This window comes from Camelus bactrianus, chromosome 3 (assembly GCF_048773025.1).
Source record: "Camelus bactrianus isolate YW-2024 breed Bactrian camel chromosome 3, ASM4877302v1, whole genome shotgun sequence".
Lineage (NCBI taxonomy): Eukaryota > Metazoa > Chordata > Mammalia > Artiodactyla > Camelidae > Camelus > Camelus bactrianus.
This window is the reverse complement of record NC_133541.1, coordinates 12,229,806-12,249,464: the sequence shown is the minus strand read 5'-3', so window position 1 is coordinate 12,249,464 and position 19,659 is coordinate 12,229,806. Positions and strand designations below refer to the sequence as shown.

Genomic DNA, 19,659 nt, shown 5'->3' with positions numbered 1-19,659 from the left:
CGTGAGCATGTGACACTGTGCAGGTACCCAAAAAGCAGGCACAGTACTCAACTGAATTACTCAGGAGACCCCCAAAGACCTAACGCACAGAGAGAAGCCCAAATAAAAGTCTGTCTCCTCAGTCCTTCCATGCCTGGGCCAAACTGTTGCTAAAGCAATTATGCAGGGTTGTATACTTCTGAGAGATGTGGAGATCCTGGAGAAAGCCCAAAAACTGAGGTGTGAAAAAGAAACTATGAGGAAAGAATGGAGTTGAAATTCTTTGCTCAGATGAAAACAGTGAATATAACTTTCAGTGCTTTTAGGGGGTCATAGCACATATAACACACACACATTCCCATCCTTTACACTATGCACAAAGGTGGGACGGCTGTTACATTAAGAGAGACGTGAGGAAAAAAACAAGGTTTAAACGGGAAACAGTGATGGAAATATTTAATAAAGTAGGTAATTAGCTTAGGCATAATTTCACTTGTGACTTAACTATAAAAACAGCCTGAAATTTTCTATAGCAAGTGTCCACAATTGTTGAAATCAACACCATGATTAAAGGGATAGCAAATAACAAAAATGAATCATCCCCAAACTACCTCATAAAAGGAGTTTTAACATACAGTCCATCCTACTCCAGGCAAACACTGTCACAAGTCCCAGCCGTCAGAGACACTCTAAAATTTAGCAAACTTGGAACCAAAGGACCCCTGCCCCAAAGGACACTACCAAGCCCCATCTGAGACCAGGGTCAGGGTCAGATGATCAGACTACAGTCAAACACCAAGACTGGGATCTGGACAGAAGCATGAACAACACACAAGGATCCGAGCACAACCTCAGGAGGGGAGGGGTGGCCCAACTGTCAGAAGGGCAGTGGGCAGAGCAAGGCCAGAGGGGCCGAGCAGAAGCAGAAAGCATGGTCTGGGCTCTCCTCCACTGAACTTAGCCTAAGGGGAGGGTCTCGGTCTAGTGCTTCTGTTTACCTTTAATGTCCTGAAACCAAGTGTGCTCTAGGGGAGACAGAGAGAGAGACAGTCAATGGCAAAATGCTACACAGAACCTCTCTCCAAACGTAAATGGAAGCAGATGCAGCCAGCTCCCGGGCATGTGGCTTCTCTGGGCTCACAGAACTCTGGATGAGATGCACGCTGAGGTCAAGAGATGTTTAGTACAGCATGCGGCCTGCAGGCTGTGTGCCAAGGCTGGTTCTGGGTCTACAGATTCACATACAAACTTAGGTGTCCCAGGACCTGTCCGATTCCCAAAGTTGAAGAAGTGGGTTATTACAGAGCCTGGGTAGCTCAGGAGACCTTAATAATGCTAAACCTAGATTCCCTCCAGCCTACCTGCTGTGAATACCCTTTCTGTGTTCCCACGGACACGAGGAAATATGACTGTCACTGGACACAAGTTAGCAGTCAGAAGAGACCCTCGGCATTTCAGAAAGACCAAGGATCAAGGTAAACTGAGACAGGTTCATCGTCAGATGGTTATTGTGTTTATAATAGCAAGGCTACCCCAATTTAAACCCAAACAATTTATAGCAAGTTCTAACAGCAAACATGGTTTAATTAAAATGACAGGATACAAGTTATTCTGATGTAGCAGGAAGACAGGTAGGAAATGGGCAGAGATTTTCATACAAAAACTCCTGTAAGATTCTCTTGTTTTGTAAAAATACAATTAAGTATCACTGGATCTGCTTGTCTTAAGCACGTGTGCTAATGGATATTAAGACATTTACTTATTACAGTCACACCACCAGCAGTATCTGCTGATGGAGAAACCCCTGCTTCTGGGGGAGGTAGTCGGGGTACCCCACCACCATTGGGTGCACTGCCAGCCCCTGTAGGCCTCACCACCCTCTATATACTCGCACTTGGTTCCACCCCGACTTCTTTAGGTCGTGTCGGCACCACCCACTCGCTCACTCAACAAGACCAATGTCAGTGAAGCCTTTCTGAAGAAAGACTGGGTGGAAGGCCCAGAATGAGAACAGGGATGGAACAGCATCTATAGGCAGGTGCATGGGACAACTGGTGGTTAAAACATAGACAGATCAAGGGCAACAACCAAGCGTGGGCACCTTCCTGCACTGGCACCTCGAACAAGAAACATGTGGTGCACCAGTCACCTGCTCAAGACAAACAACAAAACAGACCCTGTCAAGAAAGTGCTCCAATCAATGGAAAAGTGGCTGGCGGCTGCAAAGTCAACACGTGGACAAGTCCTCTGGTTGAGTGAGAGCAGGAGAAGTTCAATAAACTTTCATACTGAACTCACAGGCAAGTATGACGTGCTTTTTCTCTCCGACACAGGCCTCTTGGCATTGAACAAAGGTTAGATGACAAAGTAATACCACTGTGACCAACCAGTTAGATTATGCTCCCAAGAGAAAACCATTTGTTGGCTGATATATACAGAAAAGGGAAGAAATCAGAAAGAGCACTTGAGAATTTCCATATGACTCAGATTAGTCAGGAAAGCCACCTCGAAGCCCCACCGCTCATCCACACGACAGATTCTAATGCTGATCAGAAACCAAGCACACTCTGCCGACCACTTGTAACATGGCAGATGGTCCTACCCAAACATATCCTGTTAGCAAAGTAAAAGGAACACTGTGCTTTATTTCATGGGGCATATCTTACATGTTTAATTATGTAGAATGCTATTTGCACCAGAGTTTCTCAGAAAGCATAAAAAAATTCAAATTCATTATGTCAATTAAGTCCATAAATCTAAATAGCCCCTGAAAGTAAAAGGCTCAAAGGAAAATTCAGCCTAACTGAGAGGATTTTATGTCACAATCTATAAATTAAGCTATGGTTTTCAAACAGAAGTTAAAGCAAAACGGCGAAATCACCCATGTTTGCTTCCCTACCAGTGTCTTATAGTCACAGGAATGCTTCTGATTGACCAACAATTCTGAAATATTTCAGTACTAATATGTATTATGATTTGCAAAGCTAAAAATAGCCTAATGTATCCATTTCTTTTGCCTCTGATAAAAAAAATTAGCTACAACAGAGAAATCTGCTTAAGATGACATGTATCTTTGGTTAGAAGAAAGCATCTTCCACGGACACCACCTAGACAGTTTAACACACAAGTGTGCTGATCTTATACCAGTTTATAAAATAGACAATCACCTGACAGAGAGGCAGTATCCTCTACCCACTGGTCCTGGTTTTGCCCTTTGAGGGCGTGTGAACCCCTGTGTACCTACTAACAGACCTCTAACCAGCTTAGCTGCCAGCCAGTATCATCTACACGTCTTTTTTATTCTAGGCAAATACCCCAGCTCCTTCAACTGTTCCCAAAGTGAGACAAATCATCTTGCACACACTCCATCTGTACTGAGGGTACAGGCACATCCTCAGCCCTCAAGATGGAATCTGATCAGCTCAGGTCAAGACAGGCGGTCACTGCCCATGTTTTAGAAGCATTCCTTTTAAAACAGGGTTTCGTAATAAGCACAGGAAACGATACTCAACATCACTAATCATCAGGGAAATGCACATCAAAACCACAAGTGAGGTATCACCTCATACGTCAGAATGGCTATCATCAAAAAGAACAAAAGTAACAAATGTTGGCGAGGATGCAGAGAAAAGTGAACCCTCGTACACTGTTGGTGGGAATGTACATTGGTGCAGCCACTGTAGAAAACAGTATGGAGGTTTCTCAAAAAACTAAAAACAGAACTACCATATGTAACCCAGAAATTCCAATTCTGGGTATATATTTAAGAAAAAAATAAAAACACTAATTCAAAAAGATACATGCTCCCCAATGTTCACAGCAGTGTTATTCACAATAGCCAAGATATGGAAGCAACCTAAGTGTCCATCAACAGATGACTGGATAAAGAAGATGTGGTGTATGTACACACACACACACACACACACACACATACATATACACACAATGGAATATTACTCAGTCATTTAAAAAAGAACAAAATTTTGCCACTTGCAGCAACATGGATGGACTTGGAAAGCATTACACTAAGTGAAATAAGTCAGAAGAGAAAGACAAATACTGTATATCACTTACATGTGGAATCTAAAAAGTACAAGTTAGTGAATAGAACACAAAGGAAGCAGACTCACAGCTACAGAGAACAAACCAGTGGTGACCAGTGGGGAGAGGGAAGGAGAAGGGCAATATAGGGCAGTAAAATAAGCTACAGGGACACACTGCACATCTCAGGGAGTAGAGCCAATATTTTATAATAACTGTAAATGGAGTACAACCTTTAACAATTGTGAATCACTCTATTATAGACCTGTAACTTATATAACATTGTGTATCAACTACACGTCAACTGAAAAACAAAACGGAAAAAAACAGGGCTCCGTTATCCCTGCGGCCATCACACACCACGTGGGCTCATGTTGAGCTTGCAATCAATTAAAACCCTGACATTATTTTTCCCTTTTAAGCTGCCAGTACAGCAGACCTCCCAGAGCTAGCTTTTTGGGTTTTCTTTTTTAATATATGCACAAAACTTCTAAATTTTCTTCCAATTAATGTCATATTGTGAGTTCTGCCCAATCACGCCTGCCCACCAAACTCCTTGAGGTTATTCTACACCTAACCTATTACATGACCTCAGCTGATATGTGTCACTGATACATGAGTTCCTGGGCTGCCACTACCACACTGCAGATTTAAATTTAAAACACTACAGAGGGTCAGTGTGAGACACAGCTCCTGACCCTCACCTCCCAGGAAGCCTTCCTCAGGCTGACATTAACATCTCTCCTCTCTGGTATTGCTCCCTGTCACCTACCAAGCCAGTATGCAGAGGGTGCTGGGTCCTTGAACTGGAGCCAGGACTACAGAAATGTGCCTTCAAAAACCCCAGCAAGTTCTCAGATAGCACAATATCCAGCCCACATGGCACAGACTCCAACACTGAAGTCATACTGCCCCTAAGTGCTTTGTACAGACCCTAAACACCGGCTCTCCAATTCCGCTGAAGTGTTATATACACTTTATCATCTTCCTCTTCTGGGAAATAGCAATCATTTTTGGTCGCTTTACTATGCAAATTATCCCTGCCCCACAAAACTGAATAAACCCTCATGTTGATCACCCTGCAGGCAGTGCTAGCACACGGCACATGGGGCAGAGAAGTCTTTCTCACAAAAACTACTGGAAGCATTGCAGACTCAAACCTGCAGCGGCAGCGTACCAGCGTGAGCTCCGGGTCCTGCAGCCAGGAGGGCAGCTCCGCCGGCTGGCTCATGGCCTGGAACAGCGTGGCCCTCAGCGCACAGTAATTATCTCCACGGACTCGCCTTATGGAGGTGAATTTCTGAGACACCTCCTCGTAGCCCTGGGCGAAAGCATCAAAGAATTCAAAATGGTCGTTACTGACTTCAGACAGTGTGGAGAGTTTTATTCCTGTAGAAACAATGTGCCCCCGATCCCTGGAAGAATGGAAACAAGACTGGCTGAGTCTTTCACATTTTCTAATTCCTTTTTTTAAATTAATCACACAAAATTAACAAATGTTAATACTGTCAAAATACCGACATATGTAGCATATGCAACACACTAGAACATATAAATAACATATCAAGTATTAGAAAAATGCTAGTCACCCCCAAAGTTGGAGTTATATGTCCCTTTCTAAGCAACTGTTGTTAACATTTATTTATTAACAACCAACATTCTGAAGGCTTTAATCTGTGTTTAAATTGACCCCCAACTCTTTAATGAAGAGATAGGAAAGACAAGAGAGATGTACCCAGCTTATTTCTCCATATTAAAAATAATGCCCCTAAATTCTAAATCTCCATGGTATTTGTAAGAAAACCTACATGCTAGGAGGTATAGCCTGGAAAAACCTGCTAGACTTTTTTAAAAAGTAGACAAGTGTCATTCTTGTTCAGCCTGGAAGTGAAACGAGGAACTGAAAATGCTCAGTGGCATGCTCAGTCACTCAAATACAGCCACCCAAATGGACCATTTTGAAGCACATCCCAATCCCAGTGACCTGGTCCACAGGCAGCCGAAATGATCGGAGTTTTCCGCTGGACACTGCTCAGACACAGGCAGCAGCCTCGCAGCTTCCCCACCTCACTCACCCCCAGCCTGGCAGTCCTTTCGCTTGTCCTGCTTTTCCTCCATGGTCACTGGAAACCCTGCGCCCCACTGACACTTTCACAAAAAGAGTGTCACCCTCATCATGGGTGGGCACCATGCAACAGTCACCCTGCGTCCAACTACTGGACCCTCATTATCAGTTGCTTTCAAGGTTTAAGTCACAGGATGATGCTAAAAGTTGATATAAAAGTACTTCTTTTCAACAATAAAATTTGGAGAGCCGCATTTTTATTTAGTGGTCCAACCACTGCAATATAATGGCCCGTCAAGCAGACTCGTGCATTCTAATATGCGCCTCTTCCCTATGGCAAAACCCCTAGTTACCCTAAATACGCACAAAGGCTAATTCAAAAGAACTGCACCTTTCAAAATGCATAAACTACTCATGCTATTTCAGAGGTGACTCAAACTTCTAAAATTAAATTTGGGTTTATACCACTTACTTCCAAAAGAATATCCAAAACAAAAAATAACTGAGATCCAAGCTGTTCTTGGGGCCAGAAATGCTCTTAATTCCTGCCGGGGGTCCTGACAGGATGCTTTTCTAACTGATGTGCCTTTTTATTTGGTCACTGAAGAGTCCAACTAAAATCACAGAAGAATCATCTCAGCATGAATTCCAAAATATGGAATATTTGGAAAACTTAGCAGACATCTTCAATTGTAGACCTTAAGGTGCCAACTGTTAGAATAGATCCTTTAAAGAGACTGAGATCATAAAATAAAATTGCAGGCCAGTGACAGCATTTCTGGGGAAGATGAGAAAATACAGTTTAGATACCTGGCCTCTGGTTATCCACTTTGATACAAAGCTGGAGGTTTTTAGAAAATCTGTCAGTGGTTGATATGCATATTCAGCAGATGGCCTCAGAAATGTAAATGTCCTCAACCTCTGGCAGGAACGGAGAGTCCCAGGTATTTCTTGACTGAGTTCTCTAACAAATGCCTGAGACATGAAGAGTCTACAGTCCAGACATGCAGGTAGCAGGGATGACACTTGCTCTCAGAGCTTCCAAAGTGGCAGCTACGTCCTGAGTAAAGTCAGCCCATCTCAGGGCAGGCATGGGCAGCTGAGGTGCCTGCTAAAAGGTGTACAACGTTTTCTACAAAATGAAGTTCCAAGGACCAGAACAAATGTTTTCAAACAGCTAAAAATTTTAAATCCTAAACAGTACAGTTTTAAACAAACAAAAAAAATTAAAAAGATATTTCTATCAAATATGACAGGTCAATATCTCTAATATGCCAGAAGTGTATTCAAACTCACGCTGTAAATAATCCCAAGAGAAAAATGAGTAAAGACTATAACCTAGAAGTTACAAGAGGTGACAGAAGTGTTAGGTTGAAACTGCCATTTCTGTAGCTCAGGAAAAGTCAAATACAGTCAATCCTCGAACAACTCAGGGGTTAGGGGTGCTGACCCCCAACTCCACCAAAAATCTACGTATAACTTGACAGCAGGCCCTCCAAGTCCATGGTTCCGCATCTGCATACAGTGGAGTACTGCTACATATTTAGTGAAAAAAACCCATGTTCACATGGGCCTGCGCGGTTCAGACCCATGTTGTTCAAGGGTCAGCTGCAGCAGCAGTTTCACCCTACAAAGGAACGCTGGATTCAGGATACGTCTGACAGGAAACCAACAGGGTGTGCTGCTCAGATGGCCGTGCAGTACAAGTGGGTCAAGGGGTCTGACTTGAGCAATGACCCAGCCCGGTCACAGGAACAAGAGAACCATGTCATGGGAATCCCTGATGTCCCACAGCCTTGGAGGGACAACTTTAGGGTCACCAATCTATGCAATGGGACTGAAAGAGGGCAGACCCTGGGATGCCCTAAATAAAGGAAGCAGTTCCAGATCCCTCTGCTTAGGCTGTGGAGGACTGAAGGACATGAATACAAACCCAGCTGAGGACAGCAGACGTATGACATCTGAGGCTTTTACCTTACCAGGTCAGAAAGGCATTCCCAAATGACCCCTGGAGGACCACCAATGGCTCACCCAATTCTGAACAGGACAGAGTCATTTATTAGTTTTTCAAAGAAATCAAGTTACTGATGATGATTCTGTATTAATACTGTGACTTCAAATAAATCCCTTATCTTTGGAGCCTGTTTCCTCATCTCTAATATTAGAACACCAATATTTACACAGTCTAATAGCAGCTGTCATCACCAATGTCTAAAAATAAAAAAAGACGTATTAAATATTTACGATAGACTACTGGAAAGACTCGAAATACAGGCACCCACGCATCATACCTTTTTCATACATGTTGCTTTTTGCGTATTTCCCCTCCACTCTTTTTTGCAGTAGTCCATGATGTCCATTTCAGGAGCGACACTTAATCTGGGTTCTGGTAAAGAATCAAAAAAAGTGGATGGGGGAGGGGGAAATAATGAAACCAAAGCATAAGCAGAATAACGGCACTGCTTTACTTGAAGGTTACTTCCTCTCTCACTTCATTCCCAAAAAAAGCCAGGATCCCACCACTGCCTACCCTCTTGTCCAGACCTCCATCACCTCCTGGATAGCCACAGAGGTCGCCCAATGGGGCTCCCCATCACCACATCCTACCAACCATTCTCCACACAGCAGCCAGAGCGATGCACTTAAAACATAATTCAGGCGCTACCCGTCAGTGTTGGGCTCTAGGGCCTCCCACCACACTCGGATTCCTCTCCCTCACTACCTGCAAGGGCCCCCTGCCCCGGCGCCCCACTGCCTCTCAAGCCTCAGCTCCCACCACTCCTCATGCTGATGGCTTTGGGCCTACCTGCAAGGTACTTGCCCCTCACTCCCTGCAGGTCTCTGCTCACCTCTGACACTAACACCCAGTATCAAAACATCACACACACACCTTCATTCTATTCCCCTCACACGGTTTTGTTTTTCTTCTTGGCACTGATCGACGCCTGTCATATTTCTTATTCTGTACCCCGCCTCCCCCGACACCCTTACACACACACACACACACACAGCAAAACATGAGCTCCTTGAGGGCAGGGGCTTGTTTTGTTTCTTGGCTGTGCCCTCAACACCTGCAATCACACTGACCCAGGTATCCATGAATACTGTTCCAATTAGACAAGCAGCAGTCTGAGCTGTGAGAAGACACATCTAATGATCTGTCATTAGTTCTTTGCATCCATTATACAAAGAGATAACACCTCTATTTAAAAGGTGTATTTAATTATCTTTATTTACTTATATCCAGTTATATCCTGCCCTGATCCCAAAAGGCTGTAAGTTGTTGATAATCAGCCAGAAATTAATGCAGCGCTCAACGTGAGTTGGACCACAGACTTTGACTCTAACAACACATCCTCCAAAATTAAAAATACAACTTATGATCAAACAAATGATATGGTAAAAAAAAAACTGGCCTTTAGGTTTTCCTTGTTTAACACGAAGTTGGGTTTTGACTTTGTGGTATACGCATATGCACGCACATGCATACAACTGTGTGTGTGTTTTAGGAAGAAAGAGATGTAAATTCTCAGGCATGTCTTGACTTCCTTTTTAAAATATTGAAGAAGTAAATGTTAGCAAAGAAATTAGGATATAAACACACAAGTTCCTTACAACATATTTACTTAGCAGGAAGTTGTACCTAAAATTAAAATGTTATATTCGGCTCAACTCAACAAATACTTACTGTATGGTCTAACGTGGGCCAAGCATTGAGCTAGGACCAGGGGCTGCAAAGACGATAAAGCCCCAGATTCTGCCCTGAATGGGTATGGACTACTGAAGAAAAAGGGACTCCAGGCATCACCACCGAGGGTGATGGACGCAGGGACGGCTGACTGAGGGGCCCATGAGGAGCCCTGAGACCTTCCTGCACTTCAGGTTAATCGATCATTTTTTAAACACAAAATGTAAGAACTGCCTATCTTTAAAACTCTCATAGTAAATGCTTTCATAAGGAAAATAAATCTTCTATACAAAAGGGAAAATAACATATACAGATACCATAAATACATTTATCTGTGGTTTAAGTCAGGATTGGCTTAAAGGTGAAACAGACCCCTGAAGCAAAATACATGGAAACCACAAATACCAACACTGCACAGCCAACCCTCAAATAAAGACCAGCCATTGTTGAAAGTCAGGAAGCACTTTCTGAGTGTCTTCTTGGTGGAGGGAAGAGTTCCCTTTTATCTGCCTTTCCACTTACCTCCCCACAACGCCCGAGTCAAGGACATGTACTGGGCCAGGCTCTCCCATCAGGCAGAGCACATCGCTGGCTCAGGGAGAACCTCCTGGGAAGCAAGCCCAGCCTTCCCGCTCCCCTCACCTGCAGTCCTCTCTCCTGTGCACACCAAGACAAGACCTGGCCTCTGGGCAGGGCAAAGCAGGCCCCACCAGCTCAGGACTGAGGAGGCAGGGGGCCCCACCAGGCGAAGAGGCCATGCAACAGGCCGCAATCCTATGCTGACTCAGACGCCTGTGTGAGGCAGTCAGGGTGGGGAAATGGGTACTTGCACAGCTGCCACCATCAAAAGTATACTTTTATTCCCATCCCCCTGTGGTTCTTCAGGAGGACGCCTCCAGCAGCCACTATGTGCCGGCCTCCAGGCCAGCAGCTGGAGACGCGGGACAGGCAGTGCTTGACCTCAAGTGGCTTAAAGTATACCACAGTTCCCTTCTTTGTTTAACTGCATACAACACAGGCTCTGATTACTAACACTTCTAATGGCCCCAAAACCTTAAAAACAAACAAACAAACAAAAGGGGGGGAAGCTGAAAATCACTGTGGTAACTAGAAGCTGAAATAACCAAGAGGTCTGTGCCTTAACCACCACGTGGTGACAAAGACAAGGATTCAGACTCTTGGACGGTGGGGAGTTAAAACTGAACCTCTGCAGAACACACAGACTCTCCATCAAGAGGCTTGGGAAAGAATAGCAGGCTCTTCCCGTAACGGGCCAGAGAGTAAATAATGTTGGCTTCGAGGACTGTAAGGTTGGTCACAGCTACTCAACTTTACCATGTGTGAATATCACCGTGGGCAATATGCAAACTAAAAAGTTCCAACAACATTTTATTTACAGAAACAGGTGGCATGTCAAATTCTGCCGGAGAGCCATAGTCCACTGACTTCTCAACGAGGTGAAAAAAAACCCTCTTCACTAACAAAGAGGGAGCATAAGAAAACTTTATGCCTTGACCTGGGCTCTGACCTGGGGAGAGAGGAAGTCTCCCCTAAGAATTCATACCCATAGGCCGGCTCTCATGAAGGAACAGGGTGTGAATTCACAACAGCTGCAAGGCCCTGGAAACTCAAGCTTAGAAATGAATAGAAAGTGGCCCTGGGTTCCTGGCAGAAACAAGGCCAAATTCTCTCACACTCAAGCCAGGTTGCACAAACTGCACGGATACACAAAAGCTGGGGTTACAATCCAAACTTTGAAGAAACAAGAAATAAGCAAAAATAGCAATTGGCATAATTAGACCCGCCAGGATTTTCAGACAGTGGAATTATCAGGCCCAAAGAATATGTTTAGAAAGCCTTAAGAAATAAAAGGAATAAAAACCTAAGCAAAGAGCAATACATTATCCAAAAAAAAAAAAAAAAAAAAGACTAGGCAAATATGGAGGGAAAATAACTTTTCAAAAAAACAAAGGAAAAATTTCTGAAGGAACTGTCCAAAATGCAACAGAGACTAAAAATCAGAAAATACATATGAAAGGGTGTGTAACTGAGGGCCCTGGATGACTGAATGAGCGCTAGCAAACACCTAATTAGAGCTCTACAAGGAGTAAATAGAATAGGAAAAAGGCAACATTCAGAAAAATAATGGCTGAGACTTGTCCTGAACTGATGAAAATAGGCATTCTCAGATTCAAAAAGTAAAAAAAATCCCAAGTAAAATGTTAAAATAAAAATTTTTTAAAAGCCATACTTAGAGACATCAAGGAGAAACTGCAGGACACCAGACAACGAGAAGGAGGAAAGACAGATGACCTTACTTACAGATTAAGAATCAGACTGACTGCAGCATTTTCAACTACAAGGAAACCAGAAGACAATGGAATACAATCTTAAAACAAATTAGAGAAAACAACTACTCTTCTGGGGTTATTCCAGAAAGAAAGTGAAATAAAGACGTTTTCTAACAGACAGAGCTTCCCCCCCGAGGCCCGTCCACAGGATGTTGTCTCAGGAAGGGCGGGGAGCCCAGAAGGACCAAGGCGCAGTATAAAGGGACACACTGGAGCCTCGGACCAAGGCTGGGCGTGAGCCGGCCGCTGAAAGGCCGGAGCCCTGCCTCGGGCCTCCCTGGTGGACAGGAGAGGACTCTGCCGGGAGCCTGCGGCGTGCGACAGAGAGCGGGAGGCCCCGCAAAGGTGGCAGGAAGAAGCGATGGCTGAGGAAGCAATTTCTCCTCAGGAACAAGACTCAGGACCGAGTCCGCGGGGAAGTGTGTGCAGTTGCAGCAGGGGAAGCGAGCCTCCTCTGAAGGCCACGGAGGACCGCAGCAGCGTGGCCCGGACACACTCAGCTGGACCACCACAAAGGACATCTCCCGGGGCTGCTGCGGTGAAGAGCTCCCCCAGCTCCTTGTGAGCAAGACTCGAAAATTACTATCAAAAACCCCACTCTGTATCTTGCGTTCCTAATTATACATAAAATATTTTGTTAACCATAAAATAAACAGGAGCTGGTCCTTAAAACAAACCAGTCGAACACACACGTTACACAGGTGATGTGCAAGAAAACGCCACCTGTGGATCGTCTATGGCGTGTCCCATGTTGGAGCATCCTCCCTCGGCTCCCGCACGAGGCTGGCAGGGAAGTGAGGAGGCCCTCCACACACAGTCCTGCTGCCAGCCGTGCCCACAGCAGGGGCGGTCAGGAGGGGTGGCTCACTGGAGCTGCAATGGGTCAATGGGTCCCGGTAGGGGTGAGCAGAGCAGGCATGACTGAACAGAAACATGGGCACAGAATCATGAAATGATAAGAGAATTAGTGCGATCAATCTCATGACTGTTCTTTCTGTAAGTTAATCAAATTCACATGGCCATCTGCACGCGAAGACCCAGAGAGCCAGCTTCTCAATAAGGCCTTCCGCTTGAAATGAAAAATGCACTTCAGATCCAAACTGTCTAAGAATATAAGGAAATCAAGAACTGTGAGAGAGTGGTGTCAAGAGATTAACCAAATCCTTACACGTGCAAAAATGACTTGAACGTCAAGAACACACAGGGAACATACTTGTATTAAAACCTGAAAACCTTAGGAAACAGTATTTCCCAAACATATGTCAGTAAGCGAATAATCTGATGCAAGTAAGACCACACGCATAAGACCACTTCCGAGGAAGTACATCTCAATATTTTATGAAAATGGATATATTGATTTAACTGCATTTTCTATACATAAGAAACTCTATACATAAAACAATTCCAAACATACCTGATGACCCTCTTTCATGTATAAGTAATTCTTTCTCCTTTTCTATTTCATCCGCGTCACGATACATGTCCTCTTCGCTGAAATCACACCAAATTAGACATTTCAAAAATTTGTTGCACTGACATTTTCCCTCTTATCACAATATGCAGCTGCCTAAAAAATGTATAAGACACGTAAAGTTTAACTTTTTCACATTACATGATGACAATCTGATAAAATATGGGTCTTTTATCTTAGATTCATGTTTCTAGCATTCTAATTCAGAGGTTTTTTACTTTAATGAGACATTTTATGCCACTTAACTGGCTACAAGGCTCTGAAACCATTTTAATTTAACATCTATTAATGTCTCAACCACATTGGTAAGCACCTAAGCACATGTCTTATCAGTGAAGCTGTGCCATGATTCTTCAAGCTCCAAGAATGGAGATAGTGCTAATAAAAGTATTTATATAGGCGTGCAGGCCAATGACCAACTTTAGTGTGTCACAGGTAAATTTTACAATAGCTACTTCAAAAATAGCACAGGGGAACATCAATTATTACAAGTCCCCAAACCTACAAACCTCCCCACGGCTCCGCCTCCTCCCCGGGGACCCCTACAAGCAAGCAGCCACCCGCCTTCCGTGAGCACATTCCCGCTGCCCCACACACCTCCACGGGGCCTTACACGACGGCTCCCTAAAGAGCTTCCAGGCTCATTTCGTGACCTGACAAGGACCTACAGAGTACTAGAAAGGGAGAAAACCCCACTGGGCGCTGGACAAGGATGAAAAGCAGGACTCCTGAGTTTTAAGATGCTTCCTTTTCAAGAATACACCACAACATGAAAATGATGAGAAACAGAAATGCCAACTCTATCTTTGCTGAGACCACAAGATATGTGAAAGCCCAAACAGTCCAGAAGCGGAAGGAGGGGCAGTGAGTGATGGAGGGGCACCTGCTGGAAGGGAAGACCGGTGGACCCTGCAGGGTCCCAGAAAGCCTCAGGAGCTGGGGATGCCAAGAACTTCAGAGGGTGCAGGGGACACCCAGAGCTGAAAACAAGGAAACTGGCTGATGCACACTTAAGGAGAGATCCGACCCCCAATTCCCTATACTCCCTCCCCATGCCAGCACACCCCCAAACCTCACCCAGGATGGAAGGCTCCAGGCACAACGGAACCTGAAAGGATGAGTTAATAAGGTTAATACAAAATAAGAAATTAAGTGAATGACTCAAGATACTCCTGTCCTCAATTCCCTTAGCACCCCAGCGCCTAGTGCACAGCTTCGCACAGCTGGGGAGAGGAAGGGGTGAGGGGGAGCAAGAGACAGACGAAGAAGGGGCGCCGAGAGAGGCGGGCCGAGGTGTGGAGTCTAACGTATCCCAGGCCCTCCACCCTCTGAAACCCTTCAAAGGCTCCCAAATAAGCAGGGACGTCTAAATCTGGACCCAACCCGCCACGCTAGCCTGTATTCTGTGATTCAGATATACACAGCCACACTTCAGTCCAAACACCTGGCCAACACTAACCTGTGCTTTTACACCTGTGACTGGCTCCATCTATGCCCTCTGCACGGGTGGCTCACTGCCCACTGCGCCAGGTGAGCTCACTGTCGAGTGCCAAGGCTGGAGTCGGAGTGTCAAGGCTCAACCACTCCTCACTCCAGCCCTCACCGCCCATATGTATGACCATGGAACTAAAGTGACTATACTTCTCAGTGCCTAAATTTAATCACCTGTGAAAAGGACAGTACTCACCTCAAGAGACTCCTGTGAAAATAGACACACAAATTACTTAGCACTCAAAAAAGTCAGCTAGTCTTAATAACGCTCATCCTATATCCATTCGTGCAGAGTAGTGATGCAAGATTCGCCCAATGATCATTTCTTACTCCCTTTTTTCTCTCTAAATAAAGGTGATGGTGTGTATGTATTTTTTTTTAAGTTGTGGGGTTAAGGAGCCGTATTAGGGAAAAGGTACTTTCCATGTGCTCTAACCCCAGTGAGATTTCAAGTAAAAGGTGTGATGTCAACCATGGAGCCTGTGCCAGGGTTAAAAGCAAACAGAAACCAGATTCACAGGAACTATACATCAAACGCCTAAAATAAAAAGTGACTAAATGTGTTAGTTCTTCTTTTAATAGTTTAATGATATCTTTTGACCTCCTTCCTAGCTTTATCAAGTAGGAGAGAAATTCTGATCCTGTAAAACAGGCATTTAAGTGAATTATTTTCATATCATTATCAGAAGCATGTCTTTGTGGAAGCCACTTCCCTAATCTTGGCCTCAGTTTTCTCATCTTCAAAATGAGAAGACCAGATGAGATCTAAATAACCTGCAAGGTTCCTCTTCCAATTCTTAGTTCTAACAGACTATGAATCTATTTGTCCGTAAACATGTTACTTCAAGCGAATTCTGTGGCTGTGGGCATGCGTCTCCGCCTCCACTCTTGTCCTCCTTCTGTCTAATCCACAAAATAGCCAAAGTGCAACGGCAACACCAGCGCCCAAGAAGAGGCTCTCTAAACAAGCATCTCTGTGTACAGCCGCAAACACGAATTCCCAGAGACCAACAGGAGAGGAATAAAACGAAGTCAACATGAGAAGCCAAAGGGAAGACAGAGCAGAAAGGAAGATTACTGGAAATAAAAAAAGTAGTGATTGAAGACATACAAACAAATTAAAGCAGAAACTGTTGAATGGGAGGCCCAGAGTATATTCAAATTACTTCAGCCACAACTAGATTTCATTCTGATCCCATGCACAAATGTTTGCTTACTTGTTTGTCCATGGCCATTCACCAAGGACATGTAACCAAGGACATCTGCTAACTTGCCAGGGCCACCAGGGAAACTATAATATGGTCTTTAAAGGCCACTTTGAAAATGATCCTAAAGCTGTGTTTCCTTGGAGAGAGGATAAGTTATAGGTTCAAGGAATAAAATTCAATTGATATGGTCAGAAGAGTAGACATTTACCAGCCAAAATGAAACACATCCAACATAAGGACAATCAACTGGAAAGACAGAAAGGTGTGTGAAAACAAGAAAAATTTTAAAAACCCTTTATTTAAGAAAATACTTCACTGAATAAATTTTTGCTTTAACTTTTTTAAGCAGCAAAATATTAAAACTGAAACAACAACAGAACAAAATTAGATTCACAGTTGGGAATCTAAAATAGCTAGAGGTTTAAATTTTTGTTATGGGAAGGGAAGAGGGCAAAACAATGAAAGGAAAGGGGCTATTACATGATAAGATAAACTCCTCCATGCTGACCAGTTTCAGAAACTTGGCAATCTTTTGTGTGCGTCAGGTTGGGGTGGGAGTGAAGAGTGACCAGCATTTGGCACAAAAGAGGCCACTGAAGTACACAGGCTCGAATGATCACCATAGCAAAGTTTCCTTCTAGAAAACATACAGATCACTAGAAAAGTAGTGTAGAAAAGTAAGACAAAGTCTTAAATGTGCCTTGATTTCTTGGGGACCATGGCATGTGAGTCATACTCAATTACACAGTCAAATTTTAAAACCAAAATGCTAATAATTCCTACTTAGAAAATTATTGGTTTAGCATCATGTTATTTTAAAGTGTGTATTTTCAAACTCTCATTTTCTCTTAGAGATGAAATACTTCATTCTTAATATTAAGACAATACACATCATTGAGTAAGTTACATGACCTTGCATACTAAATTATAACCTTCCACTTTCTGTTCAAAGACTTGCATAACAGATGTTTGAAAACTTAATTTAAAAATGCTTACTACATATAGACAAAATTATACTATTTCCCAAAACAAAAGTGTAAGCTAAAAACACAGAGCTCCGTGAAGCAGAAGGCATTCCTGTGAAGTCAATTTTTCAATTTCTGATGCAAGTATATACATGATATGAAAAAAGTCAATTCTAACGTATATGCAAAGCTAACAAGACAGCATTTTAATCACTCACCGTTATGAACATTTGCGCCAAGTTCCCCTTAGTTATCTGAAAAAGCTAAATTGAGTATGACTTTGCTCAGCTCTCTGGACTTGAACGCTGCAGTTCATGCTTAACTTGGCCTGTCCTAGAAGACTAATGGCCCAGGCAGTGCTGGTGAGACAGTGTCAACCACTGTGACACCAATGCACCATCCCACACAGGCACAGGAAAAGTAAAGACCACTCAACCCAGCCTGTCTTCACCTCTTAGCGGTTGTATAGATGAGTGAACAACACATCAAATGCAGGAAAGTACCGGCACCCAGGCCAAGATTCCACCTCCTTCCTGCAAGTGGACTTTCCACGACTGGCTCATTGCTACTCCACATGACACCCTCCACAATGAGGTTTCTCAGAGACATCCCAGCCCTGAAGCAGGTTCTACCCTCAGGTGGGGGAAAGGGCAGGAGGGTGTAGCTGTTACCCCACCAAAAATAGCCCTCTAAGGCTGCTAAGGTGTGAGATGGGTGGGAAAACAAATCTGCACAATAGTACAAATAGCAACACCTGAGAACAACGGTTTAACAAGCTGCTGTTCACAGCTCTTTTGATAATCTACAGCTTTCATCAGAATCTCAGTCCAGAAAAACATAAATATACATATAATTCTTTCTTCAATTTCAGAGGGGTACAAAGACACATGTTCCTTTCTACACACAGCAAGCCTGTGGACCCCAGATTCAAGCCCTGTCCCACTGACAGGCAGATAAAGAAGGACCACGGATGGAGCAGCCTCATTTCTCAATTCTCTAAGGATGTCAAGCCTGGCCACCAACCATGTCCCAGGACCATTCTGATCCTCAAGGACTGTAGTATTGGCTTAGTTAAGAGCAAGAAGTAGACACAGCATAAGTTGCAATTGTACAGGTCAAGTGAGCAGAGGACAGAGTATAGGAGACCTGCTGACAGCAGGAGTTCCCCAGAAAGTCAACAAAATCTGGTCTGGCCCAATACTTCTTCAAAAGGAACCCTAAGTCATCTTGTGAGCCATCCATATGGCTTGTCCAAGGAATGCCAGCCAACCACAGCTCTCAAGTGAACTAAGAAAAAAAGGAAAGAAAGAAAAGGAAGGAAAGAGATTTAGAAAGTAGCTTATCCATATGGTTTTTATGTCTTTCTTCTCCACTATTTCCCTTCCAAAACACAGTGATCTCAGTCAAAAGGAATCAGTATTCTACAGAGCTGCCCAGGAAATGAGCCATCCCTTCCCGTACCCATCACTGCACCCCTCAAAGAGTCACAGCCTGAGTGAGCAATGGCTGCAAAAGTTGGGCTATGATTTGTATTCACAATTGCTATCTACTGAATGTATTTAAATGCCTTTGCAAATTATCTCAAAATATCTGCATCTTACAGTATTTCATATTTCCAGGTGCAAAAATTTTACTCAATTCGTGTGCTGGGCAAACCCAATTCTCTGGGTGGGAAGAAGGGACTGGCTCCAATGACAGAAAAACATAAGGTTTAAAAACTATTTGACGACTTAATTCAGGCATTACTTTATTTATTTAAATCTACACTCAACTATTAGGTTGCATACATCACCATGTAAAAGCTGATGTGCACACATCATATTGCAAACTATATAATAAGCAATGTTTATGTAATGCAGTATGGCTGCTCCAGCCCTTGAGAAAATATCACAGAGCAAGGAGAAGTAACCCCACTGCCCACATATTAAGCAAGAAAGCCCAAAACGTAAGATGTTGACATTTGAAGTTATTGTCACCTCTTTCCCTTACTCCCCCTTGCTCTCTTATGAGACTTAAAAGAGAATGAGATGGCCAAAGACAACAAAAATAGGAAGAAAAAGCAACTACGCTATGAAATAAAACAGTAAATTGGAACATCTATTCCAGGAAAAAAAAAAAAAAAAAGTAAAGTCGGCCGTCATCAGAAGTCACATCCCTCTGCCTAGTGTTGCTGAGGAAGTCAGAGAGAAATAGTGGGGAGGTTCCTACCCAGGCATCAGGGAACCTGGCCCTGAAGCCTACTCCCTGGACAGGCTGCACCTATCAAATCTGCAAGTCGTTTTCCTAATGTGTAAAATGACAAACCTAGGCCGGGGATTTTTAGATTCCTTTCAGCTCTAAGCCTATAATTCTATTGACAGTCAGTAGCCACTGTGCCACAAAACCTTCCCATCAGGAAAG

The 19,659-nt window shown here is 43.7% G+C and overlaps 1 protein-coding gene across 6 annotated transcripts in view; it reads right to left on the bottom strand.

Moving 5' to 3' along the window:
* OTULIN (OTU deubiquitinase with linear linkage specificity) overlaps positions 1-19,659 on the bottom strand; it is a 65,191-nt gene that overhangs the window by 43,615 nt on the left and 1,917 nt on the right. For 4 of the 6 annotated variants that reach the window (XR_012503659.1, XR_012503660.1, XR_012503657.1 and 1 more), the window contains exons 2-4: positions 13,539-13,615; positions 8,377-8,471; positions 5,198-5,341 (exon numbers count right to left, since the gene is read on the bottom strand). Coding sequence is in view for 3 of the 6 variants with exons in the window: in XM_074356370.1 (XP_074212471.1) it covers positions 5,198-5,341; positions 8,377-8,471; positions 13,539-13,615 (316 nt within the window). In the remaining 3 variants the exon portion in view is untranslated. Of the gene's footprint in view, positions 1-5,197; positions 5,342-8,376; positions 8,472-13,538; positions 13,692-19,659 lie in introns of all 6 variants that reach the window. The other 2 variants (XM_074356373.1, XM_074356374.1) reach the window with 2 other exon arrangements.